This window comes from Chaetodon auriga, chromosome 14, assembly GCF_051107435.1.
Source record: "Chaetodon auriga isolate fChaAug3 chromosome 14, fChaAug3.hap1, whole genome shotgun sequence".
Lineage (NCBI taxonomy): Eukaryota > Metazoa > Chordata > Actinopteri > Chaetodontiformes > Chaetodontidae > Chaetodon > Chaetodon auriga.
Window position 1 is genome coordinate 13,046,006 of NC_135087.1, and position 21,229 is coordinate 13,067,234.

Below are 21,229 nucleotides of genomic sequence, written 5' to 3' on the forward strand. Positions count from 1 at the left end.
CCTGAGCCTCGCGGACACCATGACGTCACCGTCGGAGCAGTGAACTAAAACAATCACCCTCGCTCCTCTACTCCTGCTCCCCGACCGACCGCACCGCCTCATCTGTGGCATCTACAAACCCCAGGCTTCAGTTGACAGACGCCAGCCAGGACCTGCATCGCTGTTGGACTGACTCCGTCACCCACTCTAGCGCAAAAAGAGTAACCGCCGCTCACGAACAGTCCAGTCCCGGTATACGGTAGAGAAGAAGAAGAAGAAGACGAAGAAGAAGAAGAAGTCTAGTTGCTACTAGTATATTTTGTGTCCGATAACAGGAAAAAGCATGTCTGCTCAGCCCGGTGAGGAGCTAGGTTCGGAGGGGAGGTGGTTTGGGGATGACTACGAGAGAAACGGCCTGTTTGGGAACACGCCGACCCGGTTCGGCGAGTTACGCGAAGAATTGAAGCCTAGAGGCGGCGAGGTGCCGAGCGACCTGGATCAACAATTTCATCCTTTCCAGGACGACGGGAAAAGGCCTCCCGTTGCTATGGAAACTGCATCTACAGGTAAAGCGGGCAGTTATCGCAATTAACTCTCGCTGTTTACCAATTTACAGTGTTTCCGCCACGCTAGTTGTCATTTTACCAGGCATGAACAAACCCACAGCGGTGTTTCGGTGGAAATACAGCGGGGGGAGACGCAGTCGAGCCCATCTGTTCCGGACCTAGCGTCACGGCGGACGGCCTGTGTGCCAGCCGAGTTAAAACTTAGGGTTTGAAAACACAGAAACAAAGATGCTAGCGAGTAACTTCCACAGGATCAGAGTAAATCAGCTGTCACAGCAGTGATGCTGCAGCGAATGATGCCCGACAAATTTAAATCCAGTAAGACTTGGTTAGAGCTTTAGCTTTTGGTGGTTATGAAACATCAAATATGACCTATTGTTTCCCCCATCAGTCGACACAGGTCTTTGGTTGATGAGCACTGAGTCTGCAGGCAGGATTCAGATGGGATGCAGCGTGCATTAACAAATAGCCTGTTGAACTTTGAATGGCTTATGAGCGTTCACAGGCAAAACTGCTGCACCAGCTCCCACATGTAGGCTTACATTTAGAGTAAAATACCCGCATTCTGGATATGGTGAGGTAGAGGGGTGATTAACAGATCTCAGGCCCCTTAGCTTCCAGAGGCAGTGACTGGGTAGAAAATAATTAAATCCAGCAGTTTATCAACAGAAGGAGATTTAACAAAAAGATTTTACTAGTCCTGCTGTAACAAGTATCCTGCATGATGACAGGGTTGCTACATTCATGTTGATGAGATAATCATATTATTGGATTCTGGAGGCAGTGTTTTTGTGGGAACATCATGCAGACCTCAGTTGCAAGTCCGTCACTCTCCTCAGCACAGCTCGGCTCATGCTATTTTTAATCCTGAAGGAACAGGGCTCACTATTCGCTTGGCGAGCAAAACTAGAGCCCTGCACTTTCATTCACGAATTCACTGAAAAATTCATGAGATGATGTTTAAAAAAAAAAAAAAAAAAAAAAAAAGCCTAGTTTCCTCTCTTTGCTGCTCAGGCTTTTCTCATTTCACTGGCTGATGCTGGTCCAAAACAAGAAAAAGAAAATCAAGATGTGTTGTTGTAAAGATGTTTCGTATATCCATTAAATACGGGAGCATTATTGAATGTATAAATTGGACTTAAATCCTTCGAGGCTCAGAATTTGGCATGAAGGCAGCCCGTCAGAGCTAAAAGTGTTGCTTTGGGAAAAAAGGCACTGCAAAATTTATATAACCTACAAAAGCTAAAAATGATCCCCTCGAAGCAGACTGAGCGTAAAAAATATCTGTGAAACGTTGAACTGGCGAGCCGATGTTTGGCCTCACCTTCCACAAAAAACAAAACAAAGGATGTGCTCTGCTTTCATATCAGTGTGCCAGACGAGCTCAAACTTAAGTCTTGTGTGAGGTGCGCACACACACAAACACACACACACAGATTATGTTTTCATTCCTGGAAGAGGAAAGAATGGCTGTCTCTTATTGCTCTGGCTCCAGCTGAGCTGTGTCCACACCAGTGAAGTAATCCACTCTGTCACCTCTGTTCTTTGTGGGAACAGTGCACATCTCATCACATCCAGCAGGGCCGAGTGGACAGTTTCCTCTTGACCAGACATGTTATAGTCTGTTCTGATCTTTGTCAAGGACATTCACTCCCAAGCCCTTCTTTTCCACACGTTACATCTCTCCTTTGCTGGTGGATCATCACAATTATTTTGTGTTATGAGTTCAAGTTCTGGAAACGTATACGTTTTTCCTTACTGAGGCCAGAAAAGAGGTTTGGCCTGTGGAGAGCACAAACTGTGAAATAGTATCTCTTCAAGATGTCTAGAATTGCCTGGCGAGGTAATCGATCCATGCCTGTCCTAAATCTTGTTCACAACAGTGATCTACCCACAGGACGCCGATAATGCTGATTTCAGCTGTATTAAATTACCACGGGACAGGACCTTAGGCTTGGATCACAGGCAGTACAGTGCAGCATAGCCTCTTTTATCCTCAAAAGTTTCCCATCCCGTCAGGGTTTCAAAGAGTCATGAGAAATAAAGTTGTGGGAGATATTGCTGCATCCTGATCAGGTCTTCTGTGAAAATCCCACAGTGGAGTTTGTTTTTAGCACATGGCATGTGTACGAGAAGTGCGTATTGTACACAAAGAGTGACACCTCCTCCTTTTTTCCATCAAGCTCTTTGTAACTCCTTGCAGTGCATTATAATGGGTCACTTTATCATGTCCTGACAAAGTGCATCAGTCATGAGAAACAATCCAGTCCCTGATAGGTGGATTAGACTCAGGGTTTCTCCGTTTCAGCATATCAGCAGCGACAAGGATGAGACAGCATATGTCTGTCTGTCTGGGTCCTTTCCATACCTTTCGGGTAGTGAAAGCACTTAGTGGACTCCGCTGGCCTGCATAAGCCAGCGCAGCGCATTTGTGCCTTTAGCTGGTGAGAGCTCTGCTACCGTTCCCAGGGGGCCGAGCAGTGCTAGGTCTTTTCAGAGTAGATGATAAAGATGCAAGATAATACAGGGGTGGAGGAGGATAAGGAGGGGGGGGGGGCAGCTTAATGGCAAGAGAGGTGAGGCTGTGACAAGGCCGAGTTCAAATGGGCCGACTGTCGGGGAAAAGCTGGAAATACAAAGAACTGTCTTTTCCTTCACCTTTAATTCAGTAGCTTGCAGATGTCAGTGGTCAGCAGAGCAGGTGTCTGCATGTGCTACTATTAGCCACTGTGGTTATAAATGTGTTGTCCAACATCATACATAATTAAATAAGGCTTAAAGTGTGCATGATACATACTAACGTATTTGCTCTCCAGAATGATTTGGGCCTAAGTGCTTGTCCTGTGTGTTACCTGCCAGGTTTCCAATCTCATTCATCTTCATCTGTCTCCAGGACTAATTAGCTAATGCTGAGGGATAAAAGCACAGATAAAAGCGTGACAGGCCGAGCCCAAAAAGCTCCACTGCAGGGGACAATAACAAAGCATTACTGCTGTCGTCATATCTTTAAATCACAATTTCTCATGTCCTTTGATCCCCTGTGTTTACCCTGAAAACAATTAAAAGCCAACATGTGAAATATGATGCTATGTTTTCGATCTGACTGCCTCAGTCCAGCTCTCTAGCCTGTGGGCACAGAGTAATCCCTGAGCAGGGTATTGCAACACTGCTCATGGGATTAGAGCTACTATCAGCAGAGACACTTAAAAACAGCGCAGTCCATCTAAATCTTTTGTGTAGGTTATTGTAGTCGACGCATTCCAGCCTTCCTGCCTGCGTCTGTACTCAAGCCAAACTTCTGTCTGTACAATAAAAGTGAAACGCCAGTCCAAAGTCACCCTAATTTGACAGCTTTGACCCGAAGCAGACAGCTTGCAGACACTTGGTCTGGATCCTCCCACATCCTCTCCATTCATCCATAAAGCTCTATCCAAGCAAGAAAAGTGCGATCAATACAGTAGAAGACAGGTACTGTATGCACCACGGCTTAAGAATCTGAATGGGAACCGATTAGCTTTTATCTGAACTGGCTCTACATTGATTTATCTTTGACAAAGGCTGCTGGGACAACAACATTTGTCCTGTGTGGTCTCGAGTGATTTTTTTTTTTTTTTTTTTTTTTTTTTTACGAATGGTGGACACACTGACGTTTCTTACGGTAATTGTATGTCCTCGTTGTCGTGGATCAATGCAGCTCAGAGCAGTTGAATCACTCAGCACAGCTGTTCCCCAATCGACCTCTGCTAGTAGTTTTGTTGTACCTCTGCTCTGAGTATGTGATGGCTTTGTGCTCTCCATTTTCTTCCTCTTTACCGACATTAAAGTAGGACAGTTAGTGACGAGCCTTTGTGTATTTGTTCAGCCAAGGATAATGTAATCAATGCATTATATGAATATAAAAGTTATTGTAACCAAAGCTCTTAAAGCCAGAGCGGTTCTTCAGTTAAACTGTGACAAATACAGTGAATAAGGGAATTAATAAAGGAATCTTGTGAAATCCTGTGATTCAGTTGGCATCCATATGAATAATAAAAGGCAAATACTGAAAGTTCTTTATGAAAATAGCGTTATTGGTAGCATCATTTTGATTAGTTCGAATACGATTAGCATATATTATGTCATTATGTCATCATATGTCATTATGCAGTGGGGAAAGAAATCACCATAATTTTGTGCAGCCTTGATTGTTCACGTGAACTTGTGGATTCGTTTCATCATATGTATGTCGTATGTTGCGATGTTGCTGATGTTCAGGTGTGCTGCAAATACAGCAAATTTAATGTTGTTGTGCAACAGCACAAAAGTAGTACACTGGGAAGTTACTGTAGTTAGTGATTTAGTTTTTATTCCTGTGTCACGCCAAACATTTTACTCTTCCCACATAAGATTAAAAAAACATCTGTGCTTATCCAACAACAAAAAATGTAACTTCTATACACTTTCAAATAACATATTTATGTGAAGGTTTATGCTGATAAAGAGTAATTTTCTCTCTTCCCAGGCTTCTTCCAGATCATTAGTGTAGTAGTGCCAAGTCAGTCTTTGTGCATCATCATCACAAAATCCCTTTCTGTTTTTAATCTTCTAAAGTATTGCACAGTTCCCAGTGAACAGGACAGTTTATACCTAAAACGATAAAGCTGCATCATGCCATTTAACATCAAAGACGCTTTGAAAGGAGAGCACAGTCTCGATGCGTCTTGATGGATCGGTTTCCACAAAGTCACGCGGTGAAAGAGAACTCTCGAAAGATAACGCCACAGTGGAGAGGGCCACGGATGGCGTGATGGAATCATCACAGTGCAGTACATCAGCAGATGTTTAAAAGTACATCTGAATTACTGCTGGGATTCATGACGGTGTGTGCTCGGACAGCGCTGACTGACAGAGATTGTTCTTTTGAAAGTCAGTGCAGCTTGTTGCCGTAATGGTCTTTGGAACCAGCAGCACCTCCTCTTTATCCCACTTTGAGTAACTGCAGTTGATAAGTAAGTGTCTTCAAGGGAGTAAACCCTGCTGTGCACCAAGTCCCACAAGCAGCCCTGTAAACCCTTAATTTCAAAAAGGTAATATATTCATTTTGCAACTCGAGCTCTTTTGATATTGTCTGTGCTCACATGTTTTTGTCTGTAGCCTGATAATTAGGAGCCCATGCCTTGGCATAGCACAGATTGTCAGGCTGCATTAGTTTCGGAGCCGCACTGGCTGCACGGAGGACAACAAAAGGACTGCCCCTTCACAGCACATCCACCGGGACTTATTTATTTAACTGCACCATCCTTTCAGTGGCATGATGCTGTTGTGCGGCTACAGTGTGAGCTGAGAATTCCTCTGTTGTCATGTCCAATCCCATCTGAGCGCAGCAAAGCGTTTGTTTCGGCCTTGTGGGGGTTCTTCCCAGAGTATGGGTGCTACACCATATCAGCACATTCAAAATGCCCTCAATCTCATCTTAACACATCAACCCAAATCAAGTAGCTGCTCGGGTAAAGACCGTTAAAGCACCCGGCCTCTTTATTGCTGCAGATGCCTTATGCAACTGCTGGTGAGTTTATCTGTGTTGTTACGTAGAAGCTGTTGACAGAGGGGAGGGGGGAGTGTGTTGCCTACAGTCAACAGGATTACTGGCAGTTCATAGCACCAGAGATCACCTCTCTTCACAGTTTGTAGTGGCTTTGAGTGCTTCCCACATCTGCACAGTAGTACAGTGAATCAGTGAGTGTCAGATTATGATAGTGTTGCCAGGGTGATGGCTGATGGGACCCATACAATGGTAGTATACTAAGAGGATTATACATCGGTTCGCTTTAGCAGCACATCAAGGGCGTTCATGTCACTGAGCCGAACTCGGCTCAACAGCTGTGCACATCTATGTCGCATACTGCTTGGATCTATAAGCAGTTTGAATGTTGCTCTACAAGACGTTTGAGTCTATCAGATACAAAATAATGTAAAGGTCAAGAGTTTCTGGGCCTGCTTTGCTTTTCCTCTGTGTCACGTCACCCCTCCCCCCATGTCCCTGCATGGGTGTGTGGTGTTTATGCCATTGTGCTGCGGTATGATGTATTGTTAATGACTGAGGGAGCAGCAGTACAGTAGGAAGGACAGCAGAAGGGAAGGGTGGTGCAGCTTTTTAGAGGAAAAGGGAGGGATGTGACGTCCTGACCTGTTGGTTCTTCTGTCAGTCAGCCTGCATCCTCAAGAGCTAACCCTAAGGCTGCTATTTTAAATCTTCCCCCCTCGTCCAGCCCAGCAGCTGGACTCGGCCTATTTATAGCACCACCGCTGCCGTGGGAGAAGCAGGGCTACAGAGCGGCAGGAGGAGGAGCTCAGACTGTGGAAGTATAAACTCTGACTTGTACACAGCACAACAAAAACATTAGCGTCAGATGTGTGGCAATGTATTGTGTGTGTTGGTCCTGTGTTTATGCCTGTGCATGCGTGTATGAACAGCACGCAGTGTGTGTTTGTTGGCCGAGTTGCCTGACTGGGAGACTGGAATTTGGACATAAAGTCAACAAATCTGAATACTTGACCTTGACTTCTGACATGATGATTTTAAAATAACATCGCTATCAAGTGCGTCTCATCCTGTTTTGCAAGTCATATGTAATATGAGCATCCGTCACGTTACAAATTATTCAGTGAGATGTTGAGTGATAGTTTACAGCAGAGCACACACAAAGTCACAGCTAACACACACACACACACACACACACACACACACACACACACACACACACTGTCTGTTGGTTTTCAATTCATAACAGTGGTTGAGAACACTGTTAACACTACAGTTGTGTTATTGTTGTGCTGAGTACCAGGAGGCAGTGAGTGTGGAGTGTTGGGAATATTCATTTTATACATGTATCCGTGAACAGTCTGTCACCCTAGGCTCGAGTAGCGTAAACGATTTACATTTTTGGAGATGCTAGCTTGCACATACAGCACATTGTTCATATTTTCTGTGTGTGCGTTCGTTTTCGTGACACTGATTTGTCAGGGGAGAAGCCGGATTAGTGATTACAGAGCAGAGATGTGACTAGAGAAAGCCCTTTGCCTGCATGATTTAGAACAGACTCTGGTTGTGGCACTGTGGGTTTTTGGGGTCTGAACAATCCCCCTTTGTCCCACACCGGGTACAAGTACCCTCTGTTACTGCTGCCTCACTGATCTTCACAGCCGAGCACCCAGTCTGACTGTGCTGCTCTCACAGTGCCACAGCTCCTCTCCCCGCCAGCTGAAGCATAGCCTTGTTTAACTGGCTGTTTTCATTAATCAGACAGCTCATGATCGTGTGACACAGAGAGTGCTGTCATTCTTTCTTATCCTGTTTTTTTTGTGTGTGTCACCTCACTGAGTTTCACTTCTCTCTCTTCCTGGCATCCTCTGCAGATGACCCCATGTCTGGCCTGTTCAGGAAGCCTATGAATGATGATGGTGATGTCTACACTTCCCTGCTGTCAAATCAGAGCTTCACATCGGGTCGAGAAGCCTCCTACCTATCTGACGACCTGAAACCGTCCAAGCCCTCCTCTGGCTCCTCTGCCCTGGATGACTTCTCCAGCGACACCTATAGCTTCAGCTCCAACACCAAGATGACTTCTAACCTGGCTGATGACATACCAAAATCTCTGTTTGGCTCAGATAAGACAGAATCCTACAACTACATGGACATCAGCCACGGGGATGAGCGCCATGACCAACAACAGGGGGCTCTGCACAGCCTGGTGGACACTGGCTCAGCTGGTCGTGACTCATTGGGCAGCTACATAGATAAACACCCTGGACGAGATAAAGAGGAGGAAGAGGAGGAGGAAAACCTAGGTCCAGCACTGGGCTCCCATTCTTTCCCGTATGTGGAGGAGCCATCTGATGAAGAACTGTCAGACTACCGCTCTTACCGAAACCTCGGTGGCACCCCGCAGACGGCCAGCCCAGTGAAGATCACTTTGACCGAGTCCCAGCCTCCATCTGCCAAGACTGAACCACAGCACCAGCCCCCTCCAGTCAGCGTGTCCGAGCGTGAAAATGTCCTCAGTGTGGGCTTACAGGGGGTTCCCACCGTGACGCTATCAGAGCCAGAGGATGACAGCCCTGCTTCCACTCCCAATGCTTCACCAACACGTAGGTGCAACACACCCAAATGCCTGTCACATGGTCTGATATAAGAGCGTGTGATAAAATCCTGCATCATGGTATGTGTGATTTCATATTGCAATGTCACAATGGAGTACATTTAAGGCCACTAAGTGAGACTTTGATATCACAATTGTTGCAAAAATAACTAAAGTCATAAAGTCAACAAGCTGTTGTCCAACACTGACTATCCAATGTTTGTTAACATTAGCTAATATTAGGACTGGAAGCTACTGGTCACACCAGACCAAGTAAGGTTGTAACAGGAAACGCCTGAGTGTACTAAATTGAGCAAGGATGTATTTATTGCTTATAAAGTCAATATTTCATTTGCAAGAGGAGGATTGTGTGATTGCCTCATTCAAAAGTTAGATTATCTCGCTCTAGCTTTGGATTTGTAATGTGAATGAAGACTCTGATGTCCACTTTTCTCTGCATTTCTCTGTGAGCAGAAAAAGAATTCCCCTCCCATGACATGTTCAAGGCTGACGCAGTGAAGCCTGCTACTTCCAAAAGCACTCCAAGCACAAAGGCCGGCAGCAGGGAGAACGACGGCAGCAGCGCAGAGTCTGGAGACTCGGAGATCGAGCTGGTGTCTGAGGAGCCTCCAAAGGCCAGCAGCAACCCATTTGACCACTCGCCTAAAAGCAAGGGCACTTTCAGCCAGCCTAACAACCCCTTTGACAATCCCCCAGTCGCCAAGGGTGGTTTTGGCCTGGCTGGTAACCACGCTCCACCCACAGCCTACAGCATTCTGAGGGAGGAGAGGGAGGCAGAGCTCGACAGCGATCTCTTCATTGAGTCTGCGTCGGAAGAGAGCCCAAAGAGAGAGCAGGGCTTCGGTGGCCCCAAACAGGGAGTCAGCCCTCCCTCTCCCCTGGTTCCAAGTGCAGTCCCTCCCCGCAGCGCAGTTGAGGCGGTGCCTGCCGAGCCCCTAATCACAGAAAAGGTGAAGACCCCAGTGAAAACAGAGGAGGATCGCCCCGCCAAACCCAAGCCCCCCACTGCTGCCGTGCCCCCAGAGGTGCGATCAGAGAGGCCCCACCAGGACGACATGCACAAGCACACCAGTGAGGGCAAAGGAGACCTGGGAAAACCCGCTGCCTCAGTCTTCCCTGGCTTTAATAAACAAAAAGGTCAGTCTACAAAATTCTGATTTTCTCTTTTATCCAGAATTGGTTGTTTTTCTAACATATTGTGGAAGTAATTGGATTTCACAAAACATGTCTGTAATCTTTTCATTGTTGCAGTGGTTTCACCTTGGCTTATAAGTCACTATGTTGAGAACTGGCTTTCCAGAAATAGTGCTGTCAGCTTGTGGAACAGGTAGTGTTGCGTGTGCTGATGTCTATTCGTGCCTGAATGAAAGAGCTATCGCATGTGCGTTTTTGTTCAAAACCTTCCTCATCATGTTAGGGGATATAAATCAACAGCATATTTCTAATCATATCACTTATGCAATACTTGTACTTGTGTTTGTTTACCTCCTGGTAGCTCCATGCATGTTGTCAAGGCCAGAGAACAGGATTGCCGAGAAAAAGGGGTTGTTCCTCTGCTGAGTGTGTGTGACTTTGCAAGGGGTGGGTGGGAATCGCTTGTGTTGTACTTTCCTGAGGTCTGCTTCCCCCTGGTGGTACATTTGAGGAAAAAAGCAGAGTGAGGATGAATCGATTCACATTTATGCCAATGCATGACGACTGAAACTCAACAGCTACAACGTATAACCTGGAAACATTGCTCTGTGCTTTCACTGGAAACAGCACAAACAATGTTATTGCAGATGTTGAAAAAATAACAGTTTCTGCATCTTGATGGTGTCTGGCTCCTTACATCCCCCTTTAGCATCCTGTGATTAGATAAGTCCGACATGGCAGTCGCAGTCACAGTCAGCGGGAGTTAATGCTGTCTAAGCTTCACATTTGATGTTGATATTTTGACTTCTATTGGCTGCTCTCTTTGCCCTTGTAAACAGTGGGTTTACATAATGTCCTTATGAAAAACTGGGGCACACTCCTACTTAGCGGCTTCGAAGGCTTCCTCTTGGATTTCACACAATTACAGAGCAGAAGAAAATCACATTTAAATGAATGTTGTTGGCTCTTCTGCAGCGTCCAAAGAGACAGGTGCACGGGTTTCCTGAAACTCACAGCTGCTGATGCACCGTGATCCGACAGGATGCGACGATGGAGTCAGGTAAAGAGTTACAAATCTGAGATGTGTAACATTACGACTTGGTCGGATTGAATAGTAAATAAAAGAGGCTGTCCTTGTTTTGTTTACTCAGACTGTAAGAAGGTTCTGGAAATGCGAAAAAGCAGGTCACATGGGTTTTTTTCTCCACCGCTAGAGGGCGCTGTGTGCCTTTGTCATCACTGCTGTGTTGAAGACCAGCAGCAGATACTGTATTGTTTTCACTCATTGGTGCACTTCCACGCCAGTTGCCATGGCAACAGTGATGGGGGCGCGTGTTCAGTCTGGTTCAGAGAAGTCTGGTTTTTTTTTTTTTTTTCCTCCTCTCCTCTTGGTTGGTGTTGGCATTGAAGCCTGTCACGGTCACGGTGAGCAGAAGGAGTGAGGTGTGGCTGTCTGCAGGGGGGGCCCACCAAGGGGACTAATGGCTTTGATGGGATTGAAAAATGATGTTGGCCCTCAACTACAACGGAATTGTTGTCTGCTCAGTGCTGGCCCCACAATGACGGTGCTGCTTCTCTTGCATATCTGCTTTTAAGTGTTGCTAGGGAGGAGATCTTGCTATTCTAGGGAGGAAATCGTAAAGCACAAACACATCCTGAGGGTACTAAACAGGGAGCATTGTGCTGTAATGTTCAGTGTCTCCCGTTATCAATTATTAAAGTACAAGCACTTTACCTCTACAGTCATCAGTGAGTCATAGTGGAAACAGCTATTTCAATCTGGCTACAACCTTAAATATTGTTGAGTGCAAATGAAGAACAACAGATCTGGATGTTTGCCATATTTTCCCTCAGCAACATGATCTCATGTCCAGCCATTGTGGACCCTCCGAAAACATTGCTATGCTCCCTGCCTGATGTACAACATGGCATCAGACTATTAAAATTAATTAATTTATGTTGCACAGAATTTGTAGCATGTAATAAAAACCTAACTATATACAAGGAAAGCCAGAGCAGCATGCCAGAAAGTATACGACAGTGTTTTGGTGTCTCATCAAAGTGCATGTGCGATAACCCTCCCACTACTTGTACCCCCCCACCCACCCACCCACCCCCCCGCCAATTTCCAGTGTGTTCGGAGGCTCTGTTAAGGCTTTTATTGTGAAAGCTTGTGTACCTTCCCTTTCAAGAAAAAAGCTGAGCCTCCAACAATCACCACCCACCCTCTCACCCCCCTTAGGCTCTTAATCATTGCATGGATGGTTTGCTGCTGCAGCAACTGTGGTATGGTGTTTACAATTTAACCCCCCCGCACCCCCCCTCCGCCAGCACACAGACACATACGCAATTTCCCTGCTCCTTCTGTTCGAGCCAGCGCCACTCCACAGCATCAGTCTGTGTGCTCCGCGAGCCGGCAGCACCTTGGAAGCCTTTCCTCCCTCCCTTCCTCCCTCTCTGTCGTCGCCGCATCATTTTCGACCATTCATGCCTTTCTGGGATGAGTGAGTGAGTCGGTGCTGCCGAAGAGGGAGACAAAGAAGAAAACGGAGACGATAAAGAGAAGGAGAGAAAGAGAACAGGGACATAACTGATCACCAGCATGCAGGCCACTGCAGACGTGACCAAGAAGGAAAGCTCCTGGAGCAGCTGGAAGGGCCAGGGTACTGATGTGTTTACTGTCATTTACTCATCAGTGTGTCTGTCATTTGTGGCTGTGAGGGATGCACTGTTATCTTTGCATGTAGGTTAAATATTCATCACACTATTGGCGTGTATCCTAGACTGTGTGTATGTGTGCTTTGCATGTGTACATTTGTTATCTAGCTGCATTTGTCAAATGCTGGGGAAACAAACAGCAGTGTTTACCTGTGCCTTCTTTCACACGGACACGCCCTGACGACAGATCCTTTCTGCTGCATGTGTGTGCGTCTGAAAAAAAAAAACAAAGAGGAGAGGGGGGTGGAGACGCTCATGGGTGTTATGGAAAATACGTGTATACAGACCAGCGTGCTGGGAGCCATCTGTTTTGGGTGCATGTTAATATGGATGCCAGTGCTGTGCTGTGGACTAAGGCGTGTCATTGTTATCACCCTCCCCATTTTGCAACTGTGCAGGGGAGCTGGTTTTATGTGGCGTACACTCTGTTTTTGTGTAACAAGGCAGTCCGAGCATCTGAACGGCACTGTCAGACTGTCTCCATGGTAACCAGGGCACACCCATCCTGATTACATCAGCCCTATCTCTTCGGCTGCCATGGCACCTTGCAGAGACTGGGCCGGAGAAGAGCGTCCTCCGTCTGTCTGTTTCCATTGCATGGAGGGCTCGTAGACGGGGCCGAGAGAGAAAATGGCGTCCCTTCCTCCACACTGCTGGTCGTTTATTATCTGCCATCTTTTTAGGTTTGGCTGTGAAAATGCAATAGAAAGATTTACTTATTGTCTCCCAACAGAGACCACAACAGTTCCCGTCTGTGGACGTGCAGCTTTTTGATGACAAAACTCCTATTTGTCATTATCCATTTCATTTGGCCAAAATGAATGTGTAACACAATAGTCTATCTGATGGGATCCGTCCACAACACGAGGAACGCATCAAATTCAGCTGATACAGCTAGCACAGGATAAAACTGAGCAGATTTACTTTGTGCAGTTGAATGTTTGCACGTCACCTTGATGCTGGAGACATTTTTATGTTTAGTCATTGTTGCTGCCCAGGCACAGCACTGACTCAGTGCCACCAAGCTGCTCAAGAATTACCAAACAATGATGCAGGCATATCCAAAACTGAGTCATGCATGATTAAATCAAAATAAACACTTACATGATTCAAGATGACACACTACAGCCAATAGGTTTTCTGATGCATGCATCCAAATTTACTGCCAGACTACTGTGTACACTTGGTTAGAGGCTCCTAATCAAGTGGCTGCCTTTATCAGTCAATTAATATACCACAATGTGTCACAACATCACACAGACAGATGTTTTGATTCATAAACATGGCGTCTGCAGAATCAGTCTTACCATATTTCATTTAGCAGTTTCTCAAATACAGATACATGAACAGAAGTCAGAACACATACCGTCTGCTGTGGTATGCTGCATATTTAGTGGTGTGTGCAGACTCACATTTAATTTGCTGTTGTTTCAGATCATTATTTTGGTTGTTCCCCGGCAGAAGAAATCAATCTTTGGGATAGATCAGAAAGAGAGGAATAGGTCAGTTTGACATAACATGGTATGATTTAGTCAGTGCTCTAGAAATATCGAAGCATGCAAAAGTCTATTCAGTAGGTTCAGAGATGGAGAGGTCTGAGGAGAATTTAGAAATACACTAAAGATGGCTGAAACTTCTTTTAGTGCTGTTTTGGTTCAGTGTTTTTGTTAACTGGCTGCATTAGGACAAGCTGTCAGATTGATATCTGTCTCCGTCTGATAAGAAATTTGAAGTTCAAAATCGTCACGTCACACCCAAGTCTAAACTTATCACCCCCAAGTCCAAGTCCCACGTCTGAACCTCGAGTGCTGGATCTCAGCTGTGAGAGACTGTTGGCAGCACAAGTCCCTTTGCATGTTTGCTCACTCTGGCTGATGGCTTCTTTGAGGCCACAAGGATGTCTTTAGTGATTTAATGAGGTCAGGCTAAACTAGTTTCACTACAGAAAAGGGGGAGGGGGAATCATATGATTGTCACTGGTGTTAATCATTTGCTCTGGTTTTTGCTCAGTGTATCGGATTCAGAGTCATATCAACTAAAGTCTGATTGCACTTCCTCTTAAATCAACATGCTGCACGTTACACTCTCACCTATGCAGTTCCTTTTTTGCTACTGTCAACGTGCATGCCTTAATATGCAATATCAGCTTCAGGTTTCAGTTGAATGTAAACAATTGCAGTTCAGTCCAACTGTCACCTGATGTAAACGGGCTGCGCCTCACAAAAGAGCTGTTTTATTCTTTGAATCTGTCAGACGTCAGACTCAAATTTTGAAACATCTGAGCTTGTGATGTGATGCTATCAGATGATAATTTCAAATCCTTTAGACACAGCTTTTCTCATTTCCTTGATGACTAGCCGGCCTCGTGTTAAACCTGCCATTGTCCTTTTGTGCCTCACAATAAAGGGAGAGGCTGTCTTCCTGCGTCGGGGTGTGGAGACACATTATGTGCTGCTGATTCCCCAGATTCAGAGCAAATGAATCTCTCTCTGTTCCCAAAGGGACGCTCTTTCCCCTCCCTCCCTCTTCCTCTTTTGGGCCCCTCCCTTCCTCCCTCGCTCCATCTCTGAGTGAGTGGTGGGGAGAAAATGGAGCACGGTAACTATGGTAACTGCATCAGGCAGGTGCTCAGCAGATCCTTGCCGCTGAAGCATTTTAATGGAGCGGCAGAACATGGCTACAGTCTCTACGCGTTCGTAGCGCACATTGTTAGGGTGGTCGTATCGTCTTCTGCCACAGAAGTCATGATGCAATCTTCTCATGTAAAAAAGGTTTTCTTTTATTTCAGCTGCTGCTTGGCAGTCTGTGTCACGTGTCTGCAGGGCTGTGCTTAAAAACCACAGCGAAAAAGAGCTCACAGAGAGAGAGAGAGAGAGAGAGAGAGAGAGAGTGTGTTTGTGTGTTAGTGTCTGTTGGATTGCAATGTGATTCTTTGGCAACCGCACCCCATAGACGCCCCCTCCTTCCCCTCCTCCCTCCCTCCATCAGTCCCCCTGCGCAGGCAGATGCTGATTTGCTGGTATGGCTGTGGCCCCTCCCCTCCTGTGCAGGGGGGGGACTCCCCCTTCAGTGCTCTCCTTTTGTCCGCGGATAAAGCAGCTGCCTCTTTCCCTGTTCAGCCATGGGAGCCGCAGGTCAGTACATGCTTCTACTGCACTAGCTAAAGCTTCTCCGTCTGCGAGCAGTCTGTGCAGCACATCACGAGGCACAGTCACTGTCGCCGCTCAACACCTGTCTCTGGTGGAGCTGTCTGTTGATGATGTGTCTGTGTGTGTTGTTACAGCTGCTGTGTGTGCTACCTGTGCCTGTCTCTGTGTGTGGACATCTCCATTCAAATCAGTAGCCACATGGACTGTTTGTCACTGGTAGCAGCAACAATGGCTGCTGTGGGGAGTGGTGCATGTACAGCAGTGAGGGCACATGGATCCTGTTCCAACTGTTTCTGAATGAGAGGAGTCTTTGATTTGATAGTGGGCGGGTGGGTGGGAGCACTGATAGGTACTGTAAGCTGCTATTGGTTAGTCATAAGAAAAGACAGATTGTACATGTGATTATTTTACAGCTCGGGAACAGATAGTCTGCATGGAGCAGAGATTCACATAGTCACAATGACTGTTGCCACCCAGGTTTAGCTTGCCTTTTTGGCATCCACAGATGCCTTTTAGTGGAGAGTAAAGATGGCCGTCATCACTATGCTGCTCACAGCTCCACAGCTAAAATTAGAGCAGGCAGGCTGGCGGGCAGCTCAGAGAGGAAGAGTAGGCCTTATACACCCAAGAGACCACAGCCGCGATTCTCTCTTCTTAACTTCACACGAATGTGCCGGTTCTGCTGGCCTCCCCAGGAGACCTGATGGATTTCCAGGTGTCGGTACCAACAGATGAACATGGAAGTACTGTTAGACTTACAGTGGTGGTGGCAGCCGGGGAGGCAGCTGGTTTAGCAGAGGTGAAACAAGCAGCTGACAGTTCTCATGGAAACAGGCCCATGTTTCCAGCCGACACAGACGACTGCCAGCGGAGGACCATGTCGGCCTCTGGAGCTGTAATGGTACACTGGGCTAATCCTCAGTTTTCACTTCTCTCTCATCTTTGCAAGTGGCTTTGAATTACAGGCCCCGCCACCCAAAGAAGTGAGAAAACGTTAGAATAGAGGGAAAATGGTGCAGTAAGATGTACGAGAGCCTGCAGGCATGGTGGTTGTTGTATATTTCAACAGTTTGTTCCTGTAGGAGTGGGACGGTTTGGAGGATTCAAGGTGTTTCACTGCACTGATGAGACACTAAACTGAAGCATCATCATCCTTCATTACTGACCACAGAGCTGCTCGACTGGCCAGGTCACATTGCAGCATTATCTGTGAACTGCTGATAGTGCTTCTATTTCTGCTACTGCCTTCATCGAGCGACAGGTCAATCATTAATTCTGTTCTGAGAGCAGCTGGAGCAGGTGTGCCTTCACTGTACTACGGTTCCCTGTTTGTATGTATGTTTGTATATGTGTGAGACCAGACCAGGTGACACTGATGATAAGTACACGTCAGATGTAATATGCAAGACCCCACCAGTCCGGAGTGTGGCAACACAGACCGAGGCATCGCTCGGCTAGCCAGAGTCAGCTATTATCTTCTGCAAAGGTCGCTCTATATATAGGAGTAAAGAAACTGAAGTGACGAATCGTCACTCAGACACCTTCAGTCCCACGGCTCACTCTAACCTAATGAAAAGCTAGGTTAGAAAGCTGGGTTAAAACTGGATCACGTGACAGCTGAGGCTCTCTAAGGACGTCAGGTTGTGAACAGCTTCCAGATATTTGACCCAAATGTGTGGTGCGTAGCATGCAGCAGCCTAATCCACTTTGAAAAGGATCCGGTCACGGATGCCCAGGCCTACATGTCGCAGAGCGAGGGGTCAGGTCAGGCTGGTTGCGGGTCCTAACCCTGTTTGTCCTTCCTCTGTCCTTCCCTGCAGCGATTGACCTGCTCTACTGGAGGAATGTGAAGCAGTCGGGAGCCGTGTTCAGCAGCGTGCTTCTGCTCCTCTTCTCCCTGACCCAGTTCAGCGTGGTCAGCGTCGGAGCCTACTTAGCCCTGGCAGCCCTCTCTGCCACCATCAGCTTCAGGATCTACAAGTCTGTGCTGCAAGCTGTGCAGAAGACCGATGAGGGACATCCTTTCAAGTGAGTAACACGGAAGACTGCTGAACCAGACGGCTTACGGAGCACCTTAAAGAATCATTTTGTTTTCATTACCTTAGAATCAGCTTTTTATATCTAAAGAGGGAGCGGGTCCTCTTCTATGGAGTCTACCATATTGCACCACCATGTTTCTACAGTAGCCCAGAATGAACAAACCGAACACTGACAGAACAGAGCAACTTTCACGTTTTTAGTGGCCACCGTAGGTTCTCTTACAGGCTTGGAAGGGGTGGGTGAGGCAATGCCACTAAATCCTACACACTAGTCCTTAAATAAACCCTCCTTAAAAGATCTATGGCATTTAACTAACCGAGGGCTCTTGTCTGTGTTTCTGCCTTTGTGTTTGTTACCAGATCCTACCTGGAGATGGAAATCGCTCTATCCCAGGACCAGATTAGTAAATATGCCGACAAAATCCTGCTGTACACCAACACCTGTATGAAGGAGCTCCGCAGGCTGTTCCTCGTACAAGATCTGGTCGACTCCTTGAAGGTTTGCCTCAAACTCTTTTTTGCCTTCAGCTACAGTCTTAGATCAGCCCGGCCTCTGGTGGGGCTTCTTGACTGCAGAACAATCTGGTGAGACAACCCTGATTCCAAAGAAAAGCTGGGTGTGAAACATTAATAAAAACAGAATGCAATCATTTACAAATTAACTGTGTCTACTTACATTTAACAAAGTGTATTAACATCCTTCATACAATCATGTGTTCACTAAGTGGTGAACCTCGCTCCATCCTCACTTGTGAACGACTGAGCCTTTCCAGGATGCCTCTTTCATACCCAATCATGATACTATCACCTGTTACCAATGAACCTGTTTACCTGTGGAATGTTCCAAACAGGTGTTTTTGGAGCATTCCACATCTTTCTTAGTCTTAACTGTTCCTGTCCCAACATGTTTGAAACATTTTGCCGCATCAAATTCAGAATAAGCAGATATTTACAAAAATCTATAAATAAATATATTGTCTTTGTACTGTTTTCCATTGAGTACATGTCCAAAAGGATTAGCAAGTTATCACATTCTGTTTTATGTGTTACACAGCTGCAGCTTTTTTGGAGTCATTAAATTCATGTATCTACTGTCAGATACACAGGCTACAAAGACTAAGACATGTCTGTGTGTGTTTCAGTTTGCTGTGTTGATGTGGCTGCTGACCTATGTGGGGGCTCTCTTCAACGGCCTGACACTGCTCATCCTAGGTGAGGTCATCCCGATTCTTGCTCCGCTCCGTTTTATCTACAACAAACTTCCAAGCACTGCTGTTGACTCACATCCTCTCTGGCATTTCAATATCTGTGTGTCAGAAGTTCAGTCTTCTTCAGAAGAGTTGATGAGCAGAAATATATAATATCATTACTGAGAAGTACAGTGTTTCCTTATCACTACGCCACAACCACATTATTTTACTGGTCGTGTTTACTTCACTGTCGAACGTGTACAGTATGTGTTTACTTTTCCAGTGTACATTAGATAAGTGTCAGAGGTCCTGCTCATACAAGTGTGTTCTTGTTTGAGCACATTCCCACTGCAGGTCAGAATACTTTGACTTTAACCATTTCTCTCTCCATGGCTCTGCAGCTGTGGTCTCCATGTTCACCATGCCTGTGGTCTATGAGAAACACCAGGTAGGAATCAGAGTGTCATGACAACTCAAGTCAAGCCTGGTCTCCAAAACGCTGTCCAGTATTTACAACCAAAACCTTCCCTCTGTTTTCAGGCACAGATTGATCAATATGTGGGACTAATACGGACCCAGGTCAACTCGGTGGTGGGGAAGTGAGTGTTTGCCTTTCTTGTCCAAAGTTCACTTACAATATATGAACAAAAGCAGCTTCAAGCATTAAAGTCTGAGCACAAGAGGACATCAAGCAGTGCACTAATCCTCATCATGATCAGACGTCTTAATGTCGGAGGCAACCTGAAAGAGCAGCACTTGTGTTGTTTGATCAGAGCCACTGACGTGCCCTTGTGCAAGGCACTTAACCCTTACTCCTCCAGTGGAGCCACTCAGTTGCCAGCAGATAAGACTGGTTGTACTGGGCAAGTTACTGGGTGTAACTGGGAATGTGTGGAGCAGGGCATTAAAGCTTCGAATTTGCAAGCTCCATTCACGAATGAATAAACGGTTTGAACCATAAAGTCTATTTAAACAGATGCTAACATGTTGCAGAGTGGATCAGCATCACAGTTTTTGATGTTTTTAGGCAAACTGATAAATTTAACGAACAGAAACTGACGAGCCTGTTTTCATTGAATCTGTTGATCAGTTTGCAGCCTGACTGCAGTTTTTTGGGCAGACTACCATCAGTTTGCCAATTTTAGTAACACTGGTCTTGTTGGTTTGATGGATTCCCATAAAAAGAGAGAGCACAAAAGCAGGAGGTCAGAACAAGACCAACTTAATCCTGAGAAAATATCTTCTTGCACATGTGGTATGAAAGCCTGTTTTCTCTGTACAGGATCCAAGCTAAGATCCCTGGGGCCAAGAGGAAGGAGGAGTAGACCTGTCTGTCTCACCGTGAAGCTGACAGTCCAGTCCAGCTCAGAGTCAGGCAGCTCGCTCACTGTTGAAGAGCCTGGTCGTCATCTGTGGGGCGTAGTGCTATGTCATCTTGGTGTTCTCTAAAAAGCATCCACTGGAGAAGCCTTTCACCCTGTCTGTAGCAGTCTTGACACTAACACACAGTCACACGTACATAATCCTGTTTCTAGGTAGACAAGTACACAACTCGAAAAACAAAAAAAGGAAACTGACTTTTTTTTGTGTTGCTTATTATGAAGTGCATGAAGTCGAGCCTTGGGTAAATAAATATTTGATATCTTTTGTGCAGTTTTTAAATCATGCTACATTTTTGCTTTGCAGTGCTTGCCACAAACTGTATGGTTTGGCACAAAAAAGCTAAATGCCCTCAGACGTGCTCTGCTGCCAGTGTTAAATACTGCTTCATGTTTCTGAATTAGCAGACGGAGCTTCTCTCAGTCTATGTCAATATATATAAATATCAAAAATGATTTTCTTTTGGTGTTTCCAAGCACAAGATAATTTAACAATATGCGTCTTAGATGTGGTAATTGTAGGGTTTTTGCTTTTGTATAACCATAAGGAACAATACACATGCTCATGTTTTAGGTACTGTTGCACAACTACTATGAAGACAAGGAGTATCTGGTGATATTTAGCTTGTTTGAATAACTGTCCAACTTTGTACTATGTTCAACTATACTCTGTAGTTCTTTAGACCCTGGACTCTTTAACTATTTGCACTTACACTATGTATTTAATTACAAGAATAAGAAAAATAAATGTACCTTGATGTAGAACATCTCCTCAGCCATTTTACTGAACGAGTTCACATTCTCAAGATGACTTCAGGTCAGCGAAGACGAGTTTGAGTATGACACCACGGCTAAGTTTGAGGTGATAACACTTTGGATGGGAGACCTGGAAAGATGAGCTATAAATATAAGCCAATGAATTTTGGCACGCACGTAC

At 45.8% G+C, this 21,229-nt stretch overlaps 1 protein-coding gene across 2 annotated transcripts; it reads left to right on the forward strand.

Annotated features, from left to right (window-relative positions):
* The first annotated feature begins 322 nt into the window (after positions 1-322).
* On the forward strand, positions 323-21,057 carry rtn1a (reticulon 1a). 2 transcript variants are annotated; one of them, XM_076748567.1, is made up of 9 exons: positions 323-545; positions 7,941-8,672; positions 9,137-9,820; positions 17,505-17,712; positions 18,084-18,222; positions 18,866-18,935; positions 19,315-19,361; positions 19,454-19,512; positions 20,196-21,057. In XM_076748567.1, the coding sequence occupies exons 1-9, from the start codon at positions 323-325 to the stop codon at positions 20,236-20,238; spliced, it is 2,205 nt and encodes a 734-aa protein (XP_076604682.1). In that variant the 3' UTR covers positions 20,239-21,057. The 2 variants fall into 2 exon arrangements, with proteins under 2 accessions (XP_076604682.1, XP_076604683.1); XM_076748568.1 differs by lacking the exons at positions 323-545; positions 7,941-8,672; positions 9,137-9,820 and adding an exon at positions 11,996-12,480.
* The last annotated feature ends 172 nt before the right edge of the window (positions 21,058-21,229 follow it).

Excerpts from the sequence above, each read along its gene's own strand:
- rtn1a (XM_076748567.1), top strand. The coding sequence starts at position 323 with ATGTCTGCTCAGCCCGGTGAGGAGCTAGGTTCGGAGGGGAGGTGGTTT. Across the intron at positions 9,821-17,504 it reads TGGCTTTAATAAACAAAAAG|CGATTGACCTGCTCTACTGG; the intron begins GTCAGTCTACAA and ends CCTTCCCTGCAG. Across the intron at positions 19,513-20,195 it reads GTCAACTCGGTGGTGGGGAA|GATCCAAGCTAAGATCCCTG; the intron begins GTGAGTGTTTGC and ends TTCTCTGTACAG.